Source organism: Mirounga angustirostris, unplaced genomic scaffold (genome assembly GCF_029215605.1).
Source record: "Mirounga angustirostris isolate CCGP_5_RB_7025 unplaced genomic scaffold, mMirAng1.0.hap1 SCAF_9, whole genome shotgun sequence".
In the NCBI taxonomy this organism is placed as follows: domain Eukaryota; kingdom Metazoa; phylum Chordata; class Mammalia; order Carnivora; family Phocidae; genus Mirounga; species Mirounga angustirostris.
Genome location: NW_026991717.1, coordinates 116,103,298 through 116,127,948, shown reverse-complemented (window position 1 = coordinate 116,127,948; position 24,651 = coordinate 116,103,298). Strand labels below are relative to the sequence as shown.

Below are 24,651 nucleotides of genomic sequence, written 5' to 3'. Positions count from 1 at the left end.
AAAAAAAATCTGTAACTCAAGCTCAGTTATGCTTTTTAACAACCCCCCCCTCCAAAACTTTGTCTTTCTTTTAAATAAATACTCAGAGATGAGAATAACTGCACCTAATTTGTGTTAAGAACTGTCTAAAACCTGTTACATTTTCAGGTAATTTTGCTCCCTGGTGAAGTTCTGTTCTACAATAAAGCAAGCCCCATGTATGTCTCTAAGACATCAGTATATTTTTAAACATTGATGAGCAGAGGTGAAAGAGGTGTATGCGTACATATAAACCCTTTAAAAACAAAAGTGAAAACAAAAAATTAGTGGTAACAGCCTTAAATGATTTACTTTATCCTTAAAAATAAGATGTAAACTGCAAATTGCCATCTGAATTCCTACTGTATTTTTTCAAATTTTCCAAGTCTGTATTGCCTAATTTTACTTTTTAAAATGATTTTTTTCATTTATGCTTTTCAGATTAAGGTTTTTCTTTTTAAACAAAAGAGTACACCAAAATAAAGCTAAGGACCAATTAGTGCAAAAATGCATCAAATAAAGCACTCCAGAGTCTAAGGATCTGCCTCATTTCTGAACAATGAAATTAATGGGAAAACCATTATGATTCACACTCCCTTAAAAAAGAGAGGCTGAAGCAGCCAGCTATCAACAGGAAAGCCCCATTCCATTCACCAGACTGTTGCTTGCCACAAGAGAATACCATGCTCTGGGAGACTAATAACCTAATTATCCCAGACATTTGGATTGGCACAATACCATATTTCCTTTACAATTCTACTCTTCAATAAGGAAATGTTTAAGGGAGCCCTCCAAAGAATATTAGGTAAAAGACATTTATACATACATTCACACGAACACATTCATACAGAGATACAGTGGGAATGGACTGTCTGCTAATCTGAGCACTCTAATTTTAAATTCCATGCCTTCAGGAGGGCTTGTCATTTTTGATCAAGGGGTGGGAAGGGTAATAGGTATGATGGGTATTCTTTCAATTAAAATCATTCATGTAGGTTCCTGTACAGTACAGTTCAACATTAAGTGCAATTCTGCAAAAGAATTGGGGAGTCATTTTAATATTTACAAGAAATAAATCAGCAGAACAAGATTATATCAGATAGGCTGTGTACAGTAGCTGCGGCTTATAAAACATACCAGTAATCTGTACCTGGTGAGTATAAAGAGAACCAAGGCAGGATTCAGATGTCTTTACAACCAAGGGAGTACACAGGGCATCAACAAATTAGAGGACAAAAAAATTCACATTTTCTACATTAAAAAAAAATTACAGATCTCACAAATGTCTTTGAAGACAAAGAAAAAGCCAAAGTCCTCTGAAGGGTGGGAAAGAAGAAGAAAATTGAAACAGAACTCTAAATGTAAAAAGAGTTTTACTTCACAAGACCAATTTTCTTGGCTTCTGTTTCATATATCAATAATCTCCACATTTTGACTATAAAAACTTCTGCTTCTTCATCAAGTACCTAGAAAAGAAAAAGAAAAAACTCAAAAAAAACCCCAGTAACACATGTAAGATAAGCAATCATCAGCATCTCCCAACAGTGACTAGTATTTTATTTTATTTTTTTTTATTGTTGTTAAAGGTTTTATTTATTTGTCAGGGAGAGAGACAGAGCCCAAGCAGAGGGAGCGGCAGGCAGAGGGAGAAGCAGGCTCCCCACTGAGCAAGGAGCCTGATGCGGGACTTGATCCCAGGACCCCAGGATCATGACCTGAGCTGAAGGCAGATGCTTAACTGACTGAGCCACCTAGGCGTCCCGTGACTGGCATTTTAAAAGGCTTTATACATTGACAAGCATTTACTTTCAATAAAACGACCTGAAATAAATTGGTCTAGTGTGATAAATATATTTAGTAAATATAAATTACAAAAAAGGGTGCGGGGGGGGAGAATGCTTTCAGCAAAATTCCATGGCTTACCAAATACTGACACCGTAATACTAAACTATTTCCTAAAGAAAGCATGTTTGTTATAAAAAACATAGTAATTCAGGCAGAACTAGTTATATAACCGAGTATCTTATCTACCCCCAAAACAGCCTTAAAATCATAACACTTATCAAGTCCTTATTATGTATGTGACATTGAATTAAATATTAAACGAGAACATAGGTAGGGGCGCCTGGGTGGCCCAGTTGTTAAGCGTCTGCCTTTGGCTCAAGGTCATGATCCCAGGGTCCTGGGATCGAGCCCCACATCGGGCTCCCTGCTCAGCGGGAAGCCCGCTTCTCCCTCTCCCGCTCCCCTTGCTTGTGTTCCCTCTCTCGCTGTGCCTCTCTCTGTCAAATAAATAAATAAATCTTTAAAAAAACTAAAAAATAAAATGAGAATATATGTAAAGCATTTAATATTGCATCTAGGATATGGTAAACAGAGTACGTGAACACTATCATCACCAAAAAGGACACAAGAGTACTGAATAAATAAATGGTCTTCTCCCCTTGGGAAATTGATAAATCAAATTATCTTCCTATCTACTTATGAGGGAGGGGCATTATATCGACCCCCTACTCCTGCCCTCACCCTACATGCAAATTTGGGCCTCTATACCAGGGTTACTTACAGTGAGGTAAAATGGAACAGCATGTTTCCTCCTACAGGAGGCAGCTATGACTGAGCTCCAGGGTATCGCTGCCATGATGGAATGTGGCCTAATGTTGCCAGGTGTCTGGAGCAGCAGTTTAAGTTAGGAGGTAAGCAAACCAGGGGCGCATGGGTAGCTCAATCAATCAGTTAAGCATCTGCTTTTGGCTCAGGTCATGATCCCAGGGTCCTGGGATCGAGTCCCACATCGGGCTCCCTGCTCGGCAGGAAGCCTGCTTCTCCCTCTCCCATTCCCCCGCTTGTGTTCCTGCTCTCGCTATCTCTCTCTCTGTCAAATAAATAAATAAAATCTTTAAAAAAGATTTCATCTGAGGCTCAGCATTATGAAGTCAACAAACTTTTCACAAATACTTTATCAGAAATTCTAAACAACAGCTGCATCAGCCTGGCTGGGCAGCAGAAAACTAATGTTACCTGGCTTTAGACATCATACAGTGCCTGGACACAAAATATCTCGACCTAGGAGCTCCCTTTGTTTAGGTACCCCACTATGCCCCTCCCTGACAACTGCAGTGGGAAATGCAAGCTCTCCAGGGCACCTGTCATCTTACAACATGCTCGACGTTTCTTCCCCCCTGACTCATATTCCCTCTGCTGTCTTCCCATTCTGCCCTTCATTACTCTTTATACTAACCACCCTCAACTTCTTTAGTTTTTTTTCATCTATTTACCTGAACTGAAAACTTGTGTCCCTGAAAGACCCTGAGACACTCCTGTAGCTTACTCAGGAAGTTCCTTACTTTCAAAGCTTTAATCTCACAGGAGAGGGGAAGCTGCTGGATCCTTCCAGTTTCTCTTTGTGAACAGTATCTCCATTAAGATTCACGAGATCTCATTACACTACCCTTCCACTCCAACAGCAGCTATCTAGCAAACACCTAGTCTTCCACCCACAATAGATGAGCACAACAGAAGTTTCAATTTCTATGTGTATGACCCAAGTGGAAAGTTCACTTATAGTCTAATGACATCAGCTCTACCCCAGAAACTCTCTCCCATGGCCACATATGCACCTCACCATCGTCTGGACCAATCCACCACTTGTTCTTAAACGTTCTACTCTCTCACTATATAACCACTCTTTTCAACACACCTCCCACAGCTTTGGTGGAACAACCAGCCCGTTTCACATAACCACCAGCTCTATTCCGATGTTATCACCTTCTCTTCCTAGCTTGGAGTTCACAGTCCACTCAATCACTCTCACCTCTAGAGCCAATTCTCTCCCTCCTTCCTTTTCTCACAAAATCACATTAGATAAATGTAACCACTGACTCGACTCTAATATCCAAATTAAATGCAAGTGGGGATTTGATGTTTACTGCTGACCAATGGATACCTGTCCAAGTGACAAAGTTATACAAGTCTCAAGTCTCAGTTTAGATGGTAACTCTTGTGATTCTCTTCCTAACTGCCGTCTGTACCATCAGATGCTCCATCTCCTCTGCCCCCCACATCTTTTTTACATATCCCCATGATTGCAAGTATATTACAGTATCAGTATTAGTATACCTGTCTCCCTGTTACTTCTTTAAGGACAGATGTTCCACCTTTTCATGCTTCTAGCACCATGTTCAACCCAGTTAGCACTTAATAAATGTTTTCTAAATGTATGAATAGATCCAGGATTTGTATTTATACATACAAACACCAAAGGTGGGGGAAGGAAAAAGTGTTAGTGTTGTCTAAGGACATCTTGATGTGAGTGCTTTTAACCTCTTTTAGTGCAGATTCACATTTTAATTGGGGCTTCTAAAAAGAAAGATTCTGGAACCAACACAGGTAAAAAATTAACCAAAAACAGAAGTTTCATTTGTTTACAGATATTAATTAGAATATTAACAACAGTAAATTTCTGACTTACCATGGCAACGTCATCTAAAATGCTCTGAGGTGAACTATGAGCCATAACCTAAAAGAAACACGTAACTGTCATTTTAAAAATAAATAAAAAATTAGCATTATAGTCAAAAATTTTTAAAGTACCCTCAAACTAATATGGGAATTTCTTGTGGCTGAAGAAACATTCTATAAATTTAATTCCCAGAATCCTACTCTCTTCAATGGAAGTTTATGACAACCTAGGATCTTAATCACTATACTATGTGTTCTAATTCAAATCCAGAGTTACAAATTCCAATGCTACAATAATTACAAGTGGAAAGGGCAGCCTAATTTTGCTATTCCTAATGCTAAAAGAGCAGTAATGGTGGAAAAATAAGCATTTCCTTAAAATGCAATTATTCCTTTACAGATATACAATGTTTCTACTATAACTATCTTATTAAAGATAAGACTTTGCCTTCAGGAGACAATGGAAGGATGTGGTACACCCTGGTGGTTAAGAGCACTTAGCGCTTATTACAGGACTATGGTCAAGACAATCTCCCCATGACCTCAATTTCTACATATATAAAATGGGGATAATAGCAGTAATTATACTTGCTAAGGTTGTTGGGAGGTTTAAAGAACATAACATTCTATAAAATGCTTAACACAGTACCTGCCAAGAACAAAGCCTGGCCCACAGCAAATTAATCAGTAAAAACAACTATTATTATGCTATGAAGGAAACTATTTTGCTCCTCTTCCAAAGGATGGATGACTGACAAATTCATGAAATAAGCTATCAGCTGTCTCCACAAATACCCCCTCAACTGTACTTCAGCAGCATTCTAACCATTAAGACATGGGGGTGGCAATACATTCCCAGGGGCAGAGAGAGCGCAAACTTGGCAGCAGTCAATGAATCTGTCCTCCTTGACCCTCTGAAATGAAAGCATATGGCGTAGGGGTCTGAAATAAAGTGGAGGGGTTAAGTGGCCATGAAATCTCTTAATAACTGAAACTAAACTATCATAGACTTGGCTTTGCAAGATTTTTTATTTTAGAAAGTGTCTTAATATTTTAAAATATAAAACAAATGTTGGGGATCAGGGCACCTGGGTGGCTCAGCCGTTAAGCCTCTGCCTTCGGCTCAGGTCATGATCCCAGGGTCCTGGGATCGAGCCCCGCATCGGGATCCCTGCTCCGCAGGAAGCCTGCTTCTCCCTCTCCCACTCCCCCTGCTTGTGTTCCCTCTCTCGCTGTCTCTCTGTCAAATAAATAAATAAAATCTTTAAAAAAAAAAGATTTTATTTATTTATTTGACAGAAAGAGACACAACAAGGGAGGGAACACAAGCAGGGGGAGTGGGAGAGAGGGAGAAGCAGGCTTCCCTCTGAGCAGGGATCCCGATGCGGGGCTCGATCCCAGGACCCTGGGATCATGACCTGAGCCGAAGGCAGAGGCTTAACGGCTGAGCCACCCAGGCGCCCCAAATAAAATCTTAAAAAAAAAAAAGTTGGGGATGAAGGGAGTAAAAGACTAACCTTAGAACAAACAAAATCAACTAATGTAGCTTCTTCTTCACCTATGTATTCTATAATTTTCTTATTAATCCATGGTCTAATCCGTCGTTCCATCAATATCTGCAAAATAAAGCATGGTTATTAAATTAAATAACTTTTTATTATATTTACTACAAAGTCTATAGCCTCATAATTTTTCTTAAAACTAAAATATAGTATGCTCTCATTTACAAGTTGAACAAAGACAGGTATGTATCAAGATACAATTATTTGCTTCTAACTGATGAAGACTTCAAGTACCACCAAGAATTTCCCCAATCATTTACCTAAATTCCTTGGCAGGTCAAGATGCCAGCCACATTATCATCTCTACTTGTCATTAATAGAATCAGCTGACTTTGTATGCTATACTCAAACCCACTTCCAATAAAAATGATGAAATACAATGTGCTACTCACAGAATCCACAATAGACCAATCCAAGGGATAAGCAAAGAGCTCAGGTTTGGCTGTAGGAATTTTCTCAATGAGACTCTTAATGTGTTTGCGCTTTTCTTCAGTGTTTACAGTGCCTTTGGCAGCATTTTTATCATCTTCACCATAATCCAAGGGAACCAGTTTCCTTTTTCGGGGTACATCATCACTGTCTTCGTCCTCAAATTTGTTAAAGACACTATCTACGGGGAGTTTCTTTCTCTTCACAGAATTAGGTTGACCAGGACTATTGGAAGCACCTATAGTAAAAATCCTGTATTAGCATGATGACTTAATTTTCAAATGTTAATTACATTTCACAACCCACCATCCCTCAAGAGCAGTGCATAATGTACTTCCACAAATCTCAGAGAAAGATCCCAACTGTAAAAAATAACTCACTACTCACAAGTGCTAGAAAATTTAACTTTTCACTTCTTCTCAGAACTTGAGGCAGCTGCGGATATAGGAGCACTAGTAGAACTACGAAAACAATCGTGAGCTATAAAGGCATTTTTGAGTATTTTTCTATCTACCTACCAAGCAGCACATATTTATTTTTTCCTTAAGGCAAAATTTAAGTATATATAGGGGATTAAAATAAAGGAAAGAAGGAAGAAAATGCTAACATACCCAGTTTAAGACTTAGTCCTATTTTTGGCCTATGTTCCTCCGGTTGTTGTTGATCTGGTGAATTTTCATGAGGAATAATAATACCACATGGAGACTCATCCCCAGGAGTGTTGGGGGTTGCATTGCCACTGGCAGAGGAAACAGATGGGGCAGAACTGATGGGCCTCAGAGTTGGTTTGAGACAGGGCTTTTGCTCCGGCTCTTCCTCCTCTTCCATGGGTTCCTCTCGTTTTTCTTCTTTTTCTTGCTTTTCTTCTTCTTCTTCCTCTGATTCAGGTTCTTGCTTTATTTGTGGTTGTCTGCGCCTTTCAGCCTCTTGTTCCATCTAACACCAAAAAATAATGTGACTAACAGACCACAACTATACTCTACTCAACGAACTTTCTGTTTTCCATTATCTTTCATAAAACCTCTATTTTTCATTAGGAATACTGAAACACTGCTTGCTTCTATAATCAGAAAGCTGAGTAGGTCTACAGAATATATTAGGTACTCTGCAAAATGTTTTCTTATATTTTTAACATTTACATATAAAATTATTTAAACTCTTCAGATATAACAAAGGCAAATACATAATAGGTGGCTAATTTAAAAGGAAAAGGTATGTTTTTTTAATTTTTATTGAAATTATAATCCAAAGTTTTATTTTGTTTTAATTTTAAAGATTTTATTTGAGAGAGAAAGAAAGAGAGAGCATGAGCAGGGAGGAAGGGCAGAGGGAGAGGGAGAAGCAGGCTCCCCATGCAGCAGCAGGGTTCGATCCCAGGACCCTGTAATCATGGCCTGAGCTGAAGGTAGATGATTAACTGACTGAGCCACCTAGGCGCCCCCCAAAAGTTTATTTTAGAACAGCACAGACAACTGCCTAAGAGGCAACTCAAATCCTCAGCTTGGTCATCAACAATTATTTGTACTGTGGCACCTGGCTGGCTCAGCCAGTAGAGCATGCAACTCTCGATCTCAGGGCTGTGAATTCGAGCCCCACGGTGAATGCAGCGATTACTTAAAAATAAAATCTTTACACAATTATTTGGTCTTTCTAGGTCATGGCTAAGTATGGTAGTCACTTTTGTATTCATGAATTGGGAAAGAAAGAAAGAGAGGGGAAAAAATTTTTGGAGTCAAAAGTCTATACCAAAATGAACTCTCCCTGAAATCATGAAAGATTAAACAACAACAACAACAAAATAACCAATAAGAGCATTATAAAAACTTGAGTAAATTTCATCAATAATTTTTCTGAGCATGAAACAAAAAAAATATAACAAAAAGATCCTGGGGGCTCCTGGCTGGCTCAGTCGATTAAGTGTCTGACTTAGGCTCAGGTCCTGATCTCAGGATCCTGGAATTGAGCCCCATGCTCAACAGGGAGTCTGCTTCTCCCTCTCCCTACCGCTCATGCTCGCTCTCTCAAATAAATAAATAAAATCTTAAAAAAAGATCCTGAACTACATAACAATTAAAAGTTGGTGCATGACATGACTTAACCCCATCTAACTATCAATTCACAAAGTAGTACAATGACCATTAAACAAACTGTAAGGCATTCAAACCAACTGGTAGAGAATTAAAACATAAAAACACACCCAACCTAAATGTTACAATGGTAAGGATTTAAAAGACCAACAATATGCCATAATGGTCAAGGTATGAAAACAGACATAAAGCTATAAACTGGCAATATTCTGAGTGAAAGATTAAAAACCCGAATTAAAAGCACATTAGAAAAGAGCATGTAAATTATAATCCCACTTATAAAATTTATGTGAGGAGATTACATAAACATATGCCTGTGTGATGACATTTTAAAAACCACAAATCTAGGGGCACCTGGGTGGCTCAGTCAGTTAACGATCTGTGTTTGGCTCAGGTCATGATCTCAGGGTCCTGGGATTGAGCCCCGCATCAGGCTCCCTGCTCTGCGAGAAGCCTGCTTCTCCCTCTCCCACTCCCACTGCTTGTGTTCCCTCTCTCGCTGTTTCTCTCTCAAATAAATAAATAAAATCTTTAAAAAACCCCCCACAAATCTATGATTGTACCAGGCTGATAAGAAAGCAGATGGTTTTTAATTTCTTCACTATTGTGTCGCATGTTGTCTGAACCTTCTATTTACTCATGTAAGTACTTATTCTATCAACAGGAAAAAAAACACAATTTCATTTTGAAAAATAAAAGGGGCATGTTAAGAACACATGGTTTCTGATGACAAACAGGATATGAGATTTTTTCAAGTTGATATAAAGAATTTACAATATTATTAGATTCATGATATATTAAGAACTAAAAATTTTCTAAAATGACATTCTCCTCTTAAAGAATGGGGTATGCTATGTTCTATGGCAAAGTCTTTTCCTTTTTTTAAATGGCATGCTGTTCATGAAAACATCTTTAATTTATTTAGGAAATAAAAAGATTTAGGGTGGCAGTGAGAAGGAACTAAAACCCCAAGTCATGAAATGTGAGAACACATTATGGGAAGGACAGGTTTCTAGAAAAGTTTTATTAGATGACATTCATTTAACTTAGGTAATATTTCACAGAAATAAAGGAATTAGACACAGGAAGGTGTTTAGAATAATTAAAGCTGTAAATCAACTAACACTGATGGTCTGCATAATAAAATAAAGAAAAAATACTAATATAATCCCCCCAAACAGCAAGATCCATGGAGCATAAACTGCATTTCCCTTATGAGAACATTGTTGTGGATGTTAGGGTAACTCACCCTTTGGAGCTCTGCATCTGGATCTGGGTGCCCTTCAGCCAGAAGGCGCTGCCTGATTTCCTCTAGCTCTTCCTTCTCTCTCTTCCTATCCCGTTCATCAGCTTCCATTTCCTTTTCCCTATCACGCAACCTTTTCTGAAGAGCGCTTCCTCTGCAAAAGTAAATCATAACAGGCCTTGATACGCAGAGATCAACTATTACAACACATAATGTCTCCAAAAGTACCTTCTTTCAATACTAAAAAGCTGCATGTTAGGAAAATGAAAAATGTCTTACTGTTTTTGTATCTGCAGAACACCCAAGACAGTGTGCTCTCCACACATAAACAGTTTAATAAGGAAGCATGGTCTTGTCATTTATCACCATGCCTCATTCTCAAGTCATTCTAAGTGTCTAAAACAAGCAGAAAACAGTTTTCTGACGAAAGAAAGCTCTCATTTTGTACTCATTCCACAGGGAAAGCCCAACACACAATTTGTTTTCTTGGATGCTGAGTTGTGAAAAACTACTACAAGTGGTAGTAATACCACTAAGAACAGTCCTCTATCTTCAATTTAAATCAATTCTTTCCCTTATGGAAAAAATCCTTGAAGGAAGTAGTGCAGAATCAACAGAAAGCAGAGATTCTCTCTAGCTAGCAGTATATTACATCTCAGAATGCTGAAATTATGTACTACTACTGATTTTATGATTCAATAATTTTACTGAACATTTTTTTTTTTCATTTTCTACAAAGTCAAATCCTTGGCATGCTTTTGAAGTTGCTAATTCCAATGTTTTAATTATGGGGTACGGTATATTAAAATGATATACTAAATGCCTTCACTACATGCCCTGGATCCTATCAGATACATGAGGTTAAAAAGAAAAATCAAAATACTGTCCTTATCCTCAGAGAAATTACAGTTTGGAATGCAGGAAGCAGAAGCAGCAACAATTTTACCATACTGGCACAGTGCTAGAATGAGAGTATTTTAGAAATCCCATGGGAACAAAGACATGAGGGAAGGCAAACTTTACAACCGTCACTTTACAATAATATATCAACAGGGCAGGGGATGGGATGGCATTGGGTTTGCTTTGTAACATTCTTGAAATCCTTGAATGCAAAAATTTTTAGACCACAGTTATCAAGACTAGTTATAACTTGCTATAAAAACTGGACCTCTATAAAACACATGAAAAAAATTAATCTGTTTTAATACTATGTGGACCACCACCCCACAAAAGATAGAACTGTTGATCCCTTCCCAACAGTTCTCCCCCGCACTCCCAAAAACATCTTATCAAATATGGAGGTGATTACAAGGTAGAATATGAAGATTTTCTTTCTTATTCCACTGAATAAACTTGCACCCTCTGGTAGGGAAAATACAGCTAATAAAATGCTGAAAGTATGAGCTCATTAAAGCAAGGATTCTTTACCTGTAATATTTGGGATCATCTCTATCATCATCATAATCTTCTAAGAATTCTTTTAGTCTTTTAGCTTCTTTTGCCTTTGAGGAAATAAAAGACAAAGTGTGCAAAATTAACATAAAAGTCACGTAGAATACCCCCTCCTTTCTTGGAGATAAATTTTTCTTATCCATACCACTTGAATTTTATAATTATCATGTACTCTGTATATTAAATTTAAATAACATTAGATATATTTTATCTTTTACTCAAAAAACAAGCCAGATTTAGAACTTATCTATGCAACAAAAACCACATAGAGTATTCCTCTCTGGATATAATCTTCAAAGTACAGTAATGAAACCTGAGCAAACCAAGAAACAAAACAAAGTTATTTTATTGAATCTGTTAACTCAACAAAAATACTTTACCTTTCACATTTGTAGATACATTATGCTACAGAAAATAGTTTTTAAGAAATGCAGGACTGAAAATTCAAATCATGTTCATGCATCAGTCTAACTTCAGGTACACAAACCATGAAAGTATAGGACTCTCTTATTTTTGAATTTCAAATATAACTATTGTATTTAATACCACTTACAGCTAACAATTACATACAAATATATAATACACAAAAATACTTATACTCTATATCCTTATCTGCTCTATCAACAACTATTATATCTAGTGTATCTATATACAAAGGAGATGATACGTTTCTAATTACAGTAAAAATTTAGATTACAGTGAAATTTTAATACATTTCAAATTTCAAATGTTACCTCTCTGTAAAGACTTCCCTGATCTAACCATCTACCGTCACCAATTCCCATCCCCAAACAGAATTCTTTCTCTGCACTCCCAAAATACTGTGAACACCCCTTTATCATACCTTAAACATTCACACACACTACAGTAACTACCTCTCTCTCTGAAAATACCACCCACTTGTTTCAAAGTTAGAAGCATTAGTTACTCCTGTATGCCCAGTACCCAGCACAAGCACCAAGGCTGGGATATAATGTACTTGACTCAAATGTGTCAAATGGGGCACGTGGGTGGCTCAGTTGGTTAGGCGACTGCCTTCGGCTCAGGTCATGATCCTGGAGTCCCAGGATCGAGTCCCGCATCGGGCTCCCTGCTCAGCAGGGAGTCTGCTTCTCTCTCTCCCACTCCCCCCTCTTGTGCTCTTTCTCTCTCTCACTCTGTCTCTCAAATAAAATAAAATCTTTTAAAAAAAAAAATGTGTCAAATGAAGGAAAGCAGATTTGTTAAATAGGAATGACAAAACTTATAAGTATTTAAATAAAACACAGGAAGGTGCATGAGATACATACTAAAATATGAACATAAATTACCAGCTTTGAGGAGTAGAAACCTTCACTTTTTACATCATGTACTTCTGTTACTTGAATATTTCAATGTAATAAGTAACTGCTTTTGTAACTGGACTTTTTTAAAGCTCTCAAGCAAAAAAATAATAGGAAAATTTTCTCTAAAAAGACAGATTTCTGATTTACTTGTAAAAAGCAGGACCACTTCAAATCTATCCCACCATGTTGTTCATGGCAAACAGCTCTTCTAAATAATCATTTCTCACTATATTATTCTCTTCCTATTTTCTAACATAGGGATGAAAAAGAAATTCTAGAATGGGAATTGAAATTACTGTCAATAATTCTAGCATTATGGATATATACAGAAAACCCATACTATCTAACTAGTTTCTACATGCACCCTCTTTTGGTTACTTACAAAAACTCCCTCTAGGTCTCATGTTCAAAAGCTACTTGAAGATTCCTAACTTCAGTGAAGTTTTTGGAAGAATAATCTCCAAACTGGAGATAAAGAAACTTTCACGAAATTCTGGCAAAGACAGAACACATGGAACATACTACTCAAGCAAATACTATGACAGAATTTTTTTGTCATTCTTCTTAGTAACAACCTATGCCAATGGTTTCCCTATTATAGTTCATCAAACAGTGTAAATGCAAAAAATGTCATGTACTTAAAAGATAGCATGAGGAAAAACTATAATTCATATGTTATATACTGAAGACAATTGTGATTCATAAAAACAGGTCTTTACGCTGTATGTTAATTAAGTGGAATTTAAATAAAAACATGAAAAACAAAAAACAAAGAGGTCTTCTCATGACACTATTCCCTTCATCCACATGTGCCACACCAATACAGAACAGTATCTATCAATATCTACCAATGCCTCTTCAAAATCAACAGGTTATAAACTCTTAATTAAGAATGTTTTATAAATTCTCATTTTATATATATTATCCTATGGCAGACTTACTTCAACGGTATGCCAAAAGATAATTTTGTTTATAGGCAGCAAAAATGTGAAAATTAAAGAGTAAAAGAGATTTTGGTGGACTGGAATTGTCTGAAGATTACTTGAAATACATAAAAATTAAATTACCTAGGGTCGCCTGGGTGGCTTAAACAGCTGGGTGTCCCAACACTTGATTTCAGCTCAGGTGGCGATCTTAGGATCATGAGATGGAGCCTCACTGGGTATGGAACCTGCTTGGGATTCTCTCTCTCCCTCTTTCTTTTGCCCCTCCGCCCCCAAATTAAATTGTCTATACTGAGAGCTCGTACATTTTAATGACAAAGTTACTTCTTTTTTTTTTTTTAAGTTTATTTATTTATTTATTTGAGAGAGAGAGAATGAGAGACATAGAACACGAGAAGGAAGAGGGCAGAGGGAGAAGCAGAACCCCTGCCGAGCAGGGAGCCTGATGCGGGACTCGATCCCGGGACTCCAGGATCATGACCTGAGCCGAAGGCAGTCGCTTAACCAACTGAGCCACCCAGGCGCCCTGACAAAGTTACTTCTAATCTAGTTAATGGTCAAGAATTTGACCTGATTTTTATCTGAAAAATCACTAATTTGTAACCTAGAATATTACCATTTCTCTTCTTCTTTCTTCTTCTCTTTCAGCCTCTTTCTCATACTCCCGGGTTTTCTTCCGTTCTCTGATTTCCCAATTCTTAAGGCGCTAAAAAAGAAATTGTCAAATTTAGTAATACAAATGTATGCAAAGGGCTCTAAAATTTTTTTTTTTTTATAAAGATTTTATTTACTTATTTGACAGAGACACAGAGAGAGAGGGAACACAAGCAGGGGGAGTGGGAGAGGGAGAAGCTGGCCTCCCTCAGAGCAGGGAGCCAGATGCGGGGCTCGATCCCAGGTCCCTGGGATCATGACCCGAGCCAAAGGCAGCCGCTTAACGACTGAGCCACCCAGGCACCCCAAGGGCTCTAAAATTTTTTACTAACCTACTGAATAGCAAGCTTTAAGAATAAAAGCATTCCTCGGGGCATCTGGGTGGCTCAGTTAAGTGCCCAGCTCTTGGTTTCGGCTCAGGTCATGATCTCAGGGTCGTGAGATCGAGTCCCACGTGCTGGGCTCTATGCTCAGCATGGAGTCTGCTGGAGTTCTCTCCCTCACCCTCTCCCTCTGCACACATGGGCGCATGCTCTCTCTCTCAAATAAATAAAATCTTAAAAAATAATGATAATAAAGAATAAAAGCATTTTCTCAATTTACCTCTTGGTAAGCAGCCTCTTTTTCTCGGAGTTTTCTTTCAAGTTTCCTTCGTTCGTAAGCATCTTCTTCATCTTCTTCTCGGTCACGCTTCTTGTCTTTCTCTCTCTCTCGTTCCCGTTCCCTTTCTCGCTCTCTCTCTCGCTCTCGTTCTCTTTCTCGTTCCCGTTCTCTCTCTCTCTCTCTTTCTCGCTCCCGTTCCCTTTCACGATCTCTGCTCTTTTCTCTATATAAACAAAAGATTTTAAAAATCTGTCAGTCTTTGTTTTCCTTTGTAAACCAAGGGAAAAGACGGCAACTTATATTACAAAATAATATACGAACTCATAGGCCGGAATTTAGCATTTGATTTCTGCAGAATTGTAAACTCCTCTATACTTATCAGGATGACACAACGTAATTCTAGTCTCAAATTCTCAATTGCATTTTAAATTCAATGTTAATGCTTATCAGCATCTCAGAAAACAAACACACCTGGATATAAGAAATATAAAGGACTGACAAACACGTTAAAAGACAGCCTACTTCACTAGTGATCAAGAAATAAAGGTGTTGGCAAAGGTGTGGAGAAAAGACCATTTTGGCATGTTGGATGGATAAATCAGAACTGTATCTACTGGCAAGGAAAAGCTCAAATATTTAATTCAGAATGATAAAACCAAATTGCAGAATATATGTAGTATGATGCCATGGATCTAATTAAATACAAATATATTTATTTGTACACATATAAAACAATACAGTGTTTATGGATTCATATCAATGATAAAAGTATACATACACTGACTATATGTCAAATTCTTGATAATCCTTATCAGGTTACTCAAGAGGATAATGATTATTCCAGGAGAGGAAGAAAAGGAAGGAAAGGAAGGATTTTAATGCCCACTAAAGACTAAGGACACTGGATTTCTAGTTCCAGCAACTGGTGGACTGACTAAAGTGGACCTCCTTTCAGCTACAATCAGGTGAAAATTTGCAACACAGAAATGTATTATCTGAAAACCAGCTTGGGAAAAAAAGGTGAGCTTTTCTTCCTTCCCCACTTCCTTCTTTCATTTTTGCTTTACTCCTTCCTAAGAATTTGAGATGATTCATCAAACAAATTCAATATAACTAAGAAAAAACTTAAAATAAAAACAAGGTAAAATTACTAGGAGTCCTAAATTGAGCGCTAGGAGGTGAGTCGTGGCCATACAGTGGGCTATAGGACCAAGTAAAGACGAGCGGCTAAAAGCAGGGGTGCTAGAGATGATTTCCCAGGATGCAGGACCTCAGTGAAATGGTAAATAGAAAAGATGCCCACCAACCCAGGGAGACAAGAGGGAATCAGGTCTGCCCATAACACTGGGTGGACAGTGGTTGTGTTCTGGGTCTGCGTATAAACTAGCGTCAGATAAAAATTAACCCTGAAGTTGAGAACTGTTACTTGAACCAATGTTTACATGTGTGAGACAGCAAGCCAGGCATGCTCTGTGCCTAAGGAAGTTCTCTCCTCACACAAATGTAAACAGTGTGGAGAGTGCCTAACTGCAGTTCTACTAAAGTGATCAGCAAACAGTAACTTCCACCAAGCCTTACCTTGATCGACTCCGATCCTTATTCCGATCCGAGCTCCTTTCCCGATCGCGGTCCCGGTCTCTCTCTCGGTCCCGGTCACGGTCTCTTTCTTTTGTCCGGTCACGATCCCTATCTCGTTCTCGTTCCCGCTCCCGTTCTTTCTCTTTTTCTCGTTCACGTTCTCTTTCCCTTTCTCGTTCCCGTTCTCGCCTTTCTCGTTCCCTTTCACGCTCCCTCTCTCTTTCTCTCCGTTCTTTCTCAATTTCCTGTCTTTCTTTCTCCTTTTTGCCTTTCTCTTCTTCCAGTTTCTAGAAACCAATAAAAGTACTTTTAGAGTTAACTCTGTAGCTCCAGTATTCAGATATTTCCCGGCGCAATGCCCAATATAAGGAACAAAAACAACCAAACCACTGGCACTTTAATATTAAGTACTTGTGGTTTTACTTGACAAATTAAACTGAAGCAATCACAAGACTAAATAGATTGCGTGCAAACCCATATACTCTACACAGACCAGGAATCTCCAATCTTGGATGCTGGGAGATTGTGTCAAGTGTGGCTGGCCACTCAATGATTATGTAATAACTAAATGACCATGAGGAATGTGGTGATTAGTAGTAATTTCTAGAAATACAATCACTTAGCTAAAATGTAACTTCCCTCATTATGAATTTCTGTAAATCAGTGTGACTACTGATTTACTATTGATACTAAATATAACCCCAAACTTCCCATTACCTACAGGTTACTACTTGAAGATTTCAAAGGGGAGGTGGGGGAGGAGAGTCAGGTCACTGTAATACAACTAAATAATCTTCTACCCTCTGGTTTGCCCACCCTCCAAAAGATAAGCTGAATTCAGCCAACATTTGCCCTATTATCTAAATGGAAACATTTACTCCCACCATTACAAGATGGACAGCCCACTAAATACAAAAAGTTTAAAATCACTCACTTCAAGCAAAAATGTACATAATTGTAATATTCTCATTTCACTTAATTTTAAAAGCAACATATTTATACCCATTACGCCTATAAGAAAATAAAAATATATCAACAGTGATAAATCCATCCTTGGAAGGAACGATTGCATATGAACTTACAGATGCTGTGCTAGGACATGGATCGCCAACACTGGATTAACCTTGCCTACAAGCTATGTTTCTGGGAGGAAGAGCAAGTACATGGTTCACAAATAAACCAAATAACAAAGTCAGACCAAGTTTGAACCCTGACAAGATTACCAGTGTACTACACGGTTTCTACACAAACTCAGAAAAAAAAACAAAAAACAAAAAACAAAACAAAACAAAAAAAAAACCCAAACAGGAAAAACAAAACAAAAACAAAATACATTTATCCCTTTGGTTCCATGTTTAGTGTCACCGAAATGAAATTTAAACTGCAACAATAAATTGTGCATTTTTTTTTGTCTTTTCTCAGTCATGTAAAGCATTTAAAACAACTTTAAAAAGCAATCTTACCTGTTATACTTTTTCTCTTGTTCATGGCTCAGAGAACTGATAGAGGATTATGAGAGAAAAGCTAATGCATGAGAAATCAATATATTCAGCTGCTGTGCCAGTCTGTATCAAAGGAGAATGTAGGCAAAGCCAATACTGAATACACTGAGGTTACAAAGAGAAGAGAAAAGAAATCATAGAAAGAGGACAGAAACTGAAAGCTATTTAAAGGGGCGAATTCTAATTTCTGAAACAGTTCTAATGGACTATAAAAATTTGTATTGTAAAATGAGGCTAGACTATATAAAACTTACCTCAGTGTCATACACTTATAAAGAAATATTTATTTCTGAGATAATAGATACTTACAGACTTATTTTAGCTGTCCCAATAACAATTTCTTTTGTAGAATTTAACTTTTTTACTTTTGCTTATTCACTGTATTACTTATTTCTTAGTAGTGTATACTTCTACTTATGTAAATAATAATTTGTTTCAGAACTCATTTCAAAAGTTTTGTTCTAAGTAAATGAACAAGTGAGTGAATCTGGTCCACACTAAATGCATTTCTAAAAGACTATATATGCGGTAAGTAGATGGACACCTACATACATATGTATATTTTAAGACAAAACTAGAGATAAAGAAAATGAAGTGAGTCTAAAAAGATGTAAGAAAGTAATGAAATAATGAAGAGGAAAGGACAGAAAAAAAAATCATAAATCTTACCTTATTCTCTCTTCAGACTCGTCCGTGCTGTAAATGGACGCCCCCTGCCACGCTGATACCCTGACAGTCCGTGGTTATTTAATAAACTCATACCAAAACATGCAAAGGTTCACTGAGCTCATTTTTTGTTACTAGAGTTTCAAATGTTCCCTTTAACCATACCACCCAACAAAAAGAACTGTTTTTCATTTTCATTTTTATCTTTTTTTAAAGTACATTTTGGAGAAAACATTTCCCCCCCATAGTGAAGTAAGTCTAAGGCAGTCAAAATGCCTGACAGCTTCTCAAACTCTGAAGCACTTATCTTTTGAATTAATTTTTTTAAAACACAATTTTCTCATACTTTACCAATGACGTGACAGGGTTTAACAAATAACAACAAGGGGGTAAACCACACACACAACTGTATACCATTTTCAAGCTTACTCAGACCCTGAATTTGAGTATTGAACCTAACCAAAAGTATTCCTTGAAAATCACTTCCCACAGACTACCTTTTAAACTCAAAATTAATTTGGCAAAATTATATTTGTGCTTTTAGACATACTTAATTCCTGAAAAAGCACTGTGTATGTGAGCTACGGCTGGGCATCTGGATAGTAAGTGTTCAGCAGCAGTGATTCAATGGCACTGTCACCTTGGGATTTTGAAAGCAGTAAGAAAAAGTAAGATTGAATAAAAGAAAAAGTGAACACTTAACATTTCACTGAGTTGAAGATCACTCAGTCTTTAGGGTAAAAACCAGTACCATCTTATCTCTAACATCAAAATACATTTCATGCAGTGTTTGCATTTTACCGTCCATAAGCATCACCTTAAACACCAGCGAACATTCACAGATGCACTGTCATGAGAGAAGCTTTCAATAGGCAAAACTCGTGAGTGGGATTTACTATGCACAAATACCCATTTCCAAGCCAGTTACCCCTTTGCATATTTTTCTGAGGGGGCATCCATAAATATAATAAAAAACAGAAGCTCATACTTACATCCTATTCCTTGTTACTTTCCAAGCTGAGAGTTTCATCTTGCATTAGTCACCATATGATCTCTATCATAATGGTGGGGGTCAATGAATAGATTAGCTTTATGGGAATTTACAGTTCTTCCATGCATCTAAAATTTGGTAAGTCTGGTAACCACTGACCTACTTTTTAAAATCTCCCCCTCTCAACTTAAATCTACACAAATATATATCTTATATTTTAATCTCAGCTCTAAAGAAACGATTTTCGTAAGATTAAGTTAAATAACTGCCCCAAGAAATACACTACAGTGTAGGTTATCCTGGTGCCCCACTGAATCTAATTTAAATCTGACCTTGATGTTTATGTTAAAATCTAAAAATAAAATTAGCTTTTATAAAAGTGAGATGACTGCAGAGTAGTCAGTAACTGAAAAAACTAAGTACAATATGTCCAGGACCACTTTAATATGGTATTGTTCTTCTGTTTCTTTGTCTCTATCTAAATATTAATTAACCTATAAAAAGCACTTAAAATTATTTTCTAATGTAAGGTTGATTTTTTTCTTTTTGTCTGTTTGCTTTGGGTTCTGTAAAAAGTCTAGATTGGTATCAAGTAAAAAAACAAGAATACTACCTTGTGTGTGTCTCTGAATTTGCTGATCTCTCGGGATATCAGATCTCTTTTGTCTTCTTCCATTTCTATAGCATTTATATCCTCCTAAAAAAGACAGGAGGGACAGGAGAGAATGCATTAAAAATTAATCTACATCAATACAAAGATACTAGAATTCAAAGATATTCTGTACCATCTTACAAAAAAGATAGAAGTAAATAAAACAGAATTTATATAGTAAAAAAAACTAGTGATCTAAGTTAAATAGTGAGAAATCAGATGAACAAGAATCACAAGTCTGGCCATTAGCAATAAATAGTTATTGTCAATGCCTATAATGTAAACGAACCTTAGTGATGAGTGGGTAAGGGATCAGTGGGGCCACTGGAAATCTGCGGAAAATCTGCGGAAAAATCCACAAAGATTAAAAAAAGAGCAAGAGTTTTCATTACTCTGCACAACAATTTGCTGTATGTTTATACTGTAAGCAATGTAAGATTTCTGTGACATTTTCTTGATTTCAAATGACTTAATAAAAAAGATTTCACTCACTCTCTTTAACCCCTCCTGTCACCCACCACCTCCTCACCCTCCAACTCCCCCAGGCAACGGAATAAGGAAAGTCTCACACTAGCAGGACTTTTTCCTTCATCCCCTGGAAACAATCATACCAACAAAATTTACCCATAACTCCTGCCATCGAGCAGGATCTCTTTGATCCTCTCCTCCAAACCCATATCAAACAAATATTCTAACTATTTTTTCCTTTCCCATTAATGCCGCAGAGGAAGAACAAGCTCTACAAACCTCAATTACCCTATACCTGATGGACTACCAATTCCCATTCCCAATGACTTGCATTTCACTAGACAGGTTTTTATGACCATATGAGGAAAAACAAGCCAAGTAATAAAAACGTATTTGGCCACAAAGCAAATTGAAGATGGCCTAATAAGGCACTCAAATTCAAAATAAAATGAACCGTAACTACCCAATGATATTAAAAACCATAGTACATGTTTCACAGTACTTTTTCATGGCATATACAATCCACGCACACAACATACTCCCAATATTTTTAAGAGTACTCCCCGGATTTTCCTCTAAATTTATCCAAAAGAAATGAGTGTAAAAAAACAAACATTTTTGGGGCATCTGGGTAGCACAGTCGGTTAAGCACCTGAATCTTGGTTTCAGCTCAGGTCATGATCTCATGGTCGTGAGATCGAGCCCTGCATTGGGCTCCAAGCTCAGTGCGGAGCCTGCTTCAGATTCTCTCTCCCTCTGCCTCTCCTGCTCATGCTCTCTCTCTCTCTCTCAAATAAACAAATAAATCTTAAAAAAATTTTTTTTCTTTTAACCTGGACACCCTACTATTTAATTAGCTTAGGCTGGCAAAGACTGATAATATAATACACTGGGGAGGAGTGTTTCATCTTCTCCTATTCTTTCACCACCCTCCAATTAGAAATACAACTGCATTACTGTCCACAGAGGGAATGAGATGTGGTTTAGAAGAAAAAGGTGGCAAAAATTAAAGAATGGGTGAAAATATTCAGTGAAGGATAGCTGGTGTCCTGGTTGGAGCAGAGATAGTACAATATCAGGGAGTAAGGCAAAAACAAAGCCAGCCCCTTCATGGCCAAAAAAACAAAAACAAAAAGACTTCCTTTGTCCCTTAATATCGGCATCTACTTCATGAGTCCCGGGTTTTTTCCTTATGTAATTTGAATCCAAAGATAAACACAAGTATCCATGCCAGTGCATTTCAAACATATAAAACAAATATTTTGGTGAAAAAAAATTAGTGAGTTACTTGATAAAACATGGTCAAATTAGGCTTAGCAGTTAAACCTTAGTAATTTTCCCCTTGAAAGTTGCAATGCAATGAAAGCACAAGAGTGACACCATAAAAAGTAAACCGTAGAAATGACTACTGTCAGAAATCAGTAACACATACGTCCTCCTTCTTCTCCTTCTTCTTCTTCCTGGGATGAGAGTCAGATTCTTGTGAGGGGGCATTGAGCTCACTGGAGTATTCTCGTATTAAAACTTCAATGGCCCCTTTGATCATCTGATCTCTTCTCTTTGTTTCTTCATCTAAGGCTTCTTCATCATCATTAGTGACAGTTTCTGGCCTCGCATTCTTTAAAAAAAAAAAAAATCAAGGCAAGTTCAGGGAAGTGAAGAGGAAAAAAAATCAAAAAAGAAAATCATTCTAAAACAAGTTAGTACACAAAACAAAACAAACATGTTTTCTCTAAAACATCTGTGCAGTCCTATTAAATGCAGACTTGGTTTTGTTCTTAACTTCACAAAACTAAATTTCATTTCATTTACTGATTTTTCTTAGACACTGATACTTTATCATTTTTTCTTTTTTCCTTTAATAGCTAATACTCTGACCCCTAACCAGTTACAGGGAGATTAAACCACAGTACTAACATACTACACATCTGCCAAGTTTTCAGTTTTTCAGATTGTCTTCCTCAAATACTTCCACAAACTAATGTTTACTAAAATTTTTTTTTAAGATTTTATTTATTTGACAGAGAGAGAGACAGTGAGAGATTCTGGGAAAACAAGCAGGGGGAGTGGGAGAGAGAGAAGCAGGCTCTCCGCCGAGCAGGAAACCCGATGCAGGGCTGGATCCCAGAACCCTGGGATCATGACCTGAGCCATAGGCAGAAGCTTAACGACTGAGCCACCCAGGCGCCCCTAATGTTTACTAAATTAACCAAAACACAGTTATGGGGCGCCTACGTGGCTCAGTCTTTAAGTGTCTACCTTGGCTTAGGTCGTGATCCCAGGGTCCTGGGATCCAGCCCCGAATCAGGCTCCCTGGGGGAGGCTGCTTCTCCCTCTCCCACTCCCCCCTGCTTGTGTTCCCTCTCTTGCTTTGTCTCTGTCAAATAAATAAAAGCTTCTAAAAAAAAAAAAAAAAGTTGAAAACTTCATTATGTGCAAAAAGCAAAATACAACTGTATGTATACTGTGAGAGCCACCATTTAAAATAAACAAAAGTATGTGTAGGTTAAACGAATGAAAAAACACAAGGCAGCTATATACAACAAAACGCAAGCATCAAAAAACAAAAAGGCGGGCGCCTGGGTGGCTCAGTTGGTTGAGCGACTGCCTTCGGCTCAGGTCATGATCCTGGAGTCCCTGGATCGAGTCCCGCATCGGGCTCCCTGCTCGGCGGGGAGTCTGCTTCTCCCTCTGACCCTCCTCCTTCTCATGCTCTCTGTCTCTCATGCTCTCTGTCTCTCATTCTCTCTCTCTCTCAAATAAATAAAATCTTTAAAAAAAAACAAAACAAAAACAAAAAGGCAAGCATCAGACCTGCGCCAGGGACTGAAACAATGACATCTTTTTCCTCCTCTGCTTCCTATAATATGGTAATACCACTTACAAAAACCATATACTTATACACTAAGAAGGAACCAACTCTAAATACTGCACAAATCTTTCTCCCATGACTTGCACATTTAACTTGCACGTTATAAAAAATAACAACACAAAATTCATGCTGTAATGCTTCTCACAAATAAGTAACTATCTGTAGGACTTTATTATTTTTTAAAAGACTAACCTAATTGTATTGACGCAAAAAAAAAATTACTGACTTCTAATGTACCACTATTCTTCTTCCTTTTATCTTAGATTTACTTTAAGGCCCTTGGTTAAGGAATTAATCCAATTCAAACTACACAATTTAGAGAATGACCTCAAAACTGTTACTCTCAACCAGTCTTTTCTTAAAACTAGAAAAGATGGGAAAGTAGGACAAGCAACAAGATAAAGATATGTACAAAAATTTTTGTAATTTAGAACTACACACACACACATCTTAAGACATTTATCAATTTACTTGGTAAACATATGCTGTGTACATTTTCAGATACAAATGAGAACAATGCTCCTCTGCATAAATACTGGCTCTTGGTCACAATGCATGCAACTATTCGAAGTAAGTTCCATACCTTGTGGCTCCTGAATACAACTTAGCAGTGATTTCATATTTCATAATTCATAATTTTATAATTCTGAAAGCTACCTCCAATGGATACTAATTCAACAGGCATTTATTTCTTGATTTGCTCAACAAAATTTTTTTAGTTAAAAAATTTTCTTGGGGGGGTGCCTGGGTGGCTCAGTCGTTAAGCGTCTGCCTTCAGCTCAGGTCATGATCCCAGGGTCCTGGGATTGAGCCCCACATCGGGCTCCCTGCTCTGCGGGAAGCCTGCTTCTCCCTCTCCCACTCCCCCTGCTTGTGTCCCCTTTCTTGCTGTGTCATTGTCAAATAAATAAAATCTTAAAAAAAAAAAAAATTTTCTTGGGGTGCCTGGGTGGCTCAGTCAGTTAAGTGTCTGCCTTCGGCTCAGGCCATGATCTCAGGGTCCTGGGACTGAGCCCTGCATTGGGCTCCCTGCTCAGCGGGGAATCTACTTTTCCCTCTCCCCCTCCCCATCCCCCTCCTCCCCGCTTATGCTCTCTCTGTCAAAGAAGTAAATAAAATCTTTAAAAAAAATTTTTTTTTC

The 24,651-nt window shown here is 37.6% G+C and overlaps 1 protein-coding gene across 2 annotated transcripts in view; it reads right to left on the bottom strand.

Moving 5' to 3' along the window:
• Positions 1–1,059: 1,059 nt before the first annotated feature.
• RBM25 (RNA binding motif protein 25) overlaps positions 1,060–24,651 on the bottom strand; it is a 57,218-nt gene continuing 33,626 nt past the window's right edge. For both annotated transcript variants that reach the window (XM_045901141.3, XM_045901142.3), the window contains 13 exons: positions 22,071–22,256; positions 20,460–20,513; positions 20,132–20,215; positions 16,360–16,646; positions 14,782–15,004; positions 14,141–14,230; positions 11,232–11,305; positions 9,807–9,957; positions 7,082–7,406; positions 6,434–6,708; positions 5,997–6,095; positions 4,490–4,537; positions 1,060–1,484 (listed from right to left, as the gene is read on the bottom strand). In XM_045901141.3, the coding sequence (XP_045757097.1) occupies positions 1,392–1,484; positions 4,490–4,537; positions 5,997–6,095; positions 6,434–6,708; positions 7,082–7,406; positions 9,807–9,957; positions 11,232–11,305; positions 14,141–14,230; positions 14,782–15,004; positions 16,360–16,646; positions 20,132–20,215; positions 20,460–20,513; positions 22,071–22,256 (1,989 nt within the window). In that variant the 3' untranslated portion in view covers positions 1,060–1,391. The remainder of the gene's footprint in view (positions 1,485–4,489; positions 4,538–5,996; positions 6,096–6,433; positions 6,709–7,081; positions 7,407–9,806; positions 9,958–11,231; positions 11,306–14,140; positions 14,231–14,781; positions 15,005–16,359; positions 16,647–20,131; positions 20,216–20,459; positions 20,514–22,070; positions 22,257–24,651) is intronic.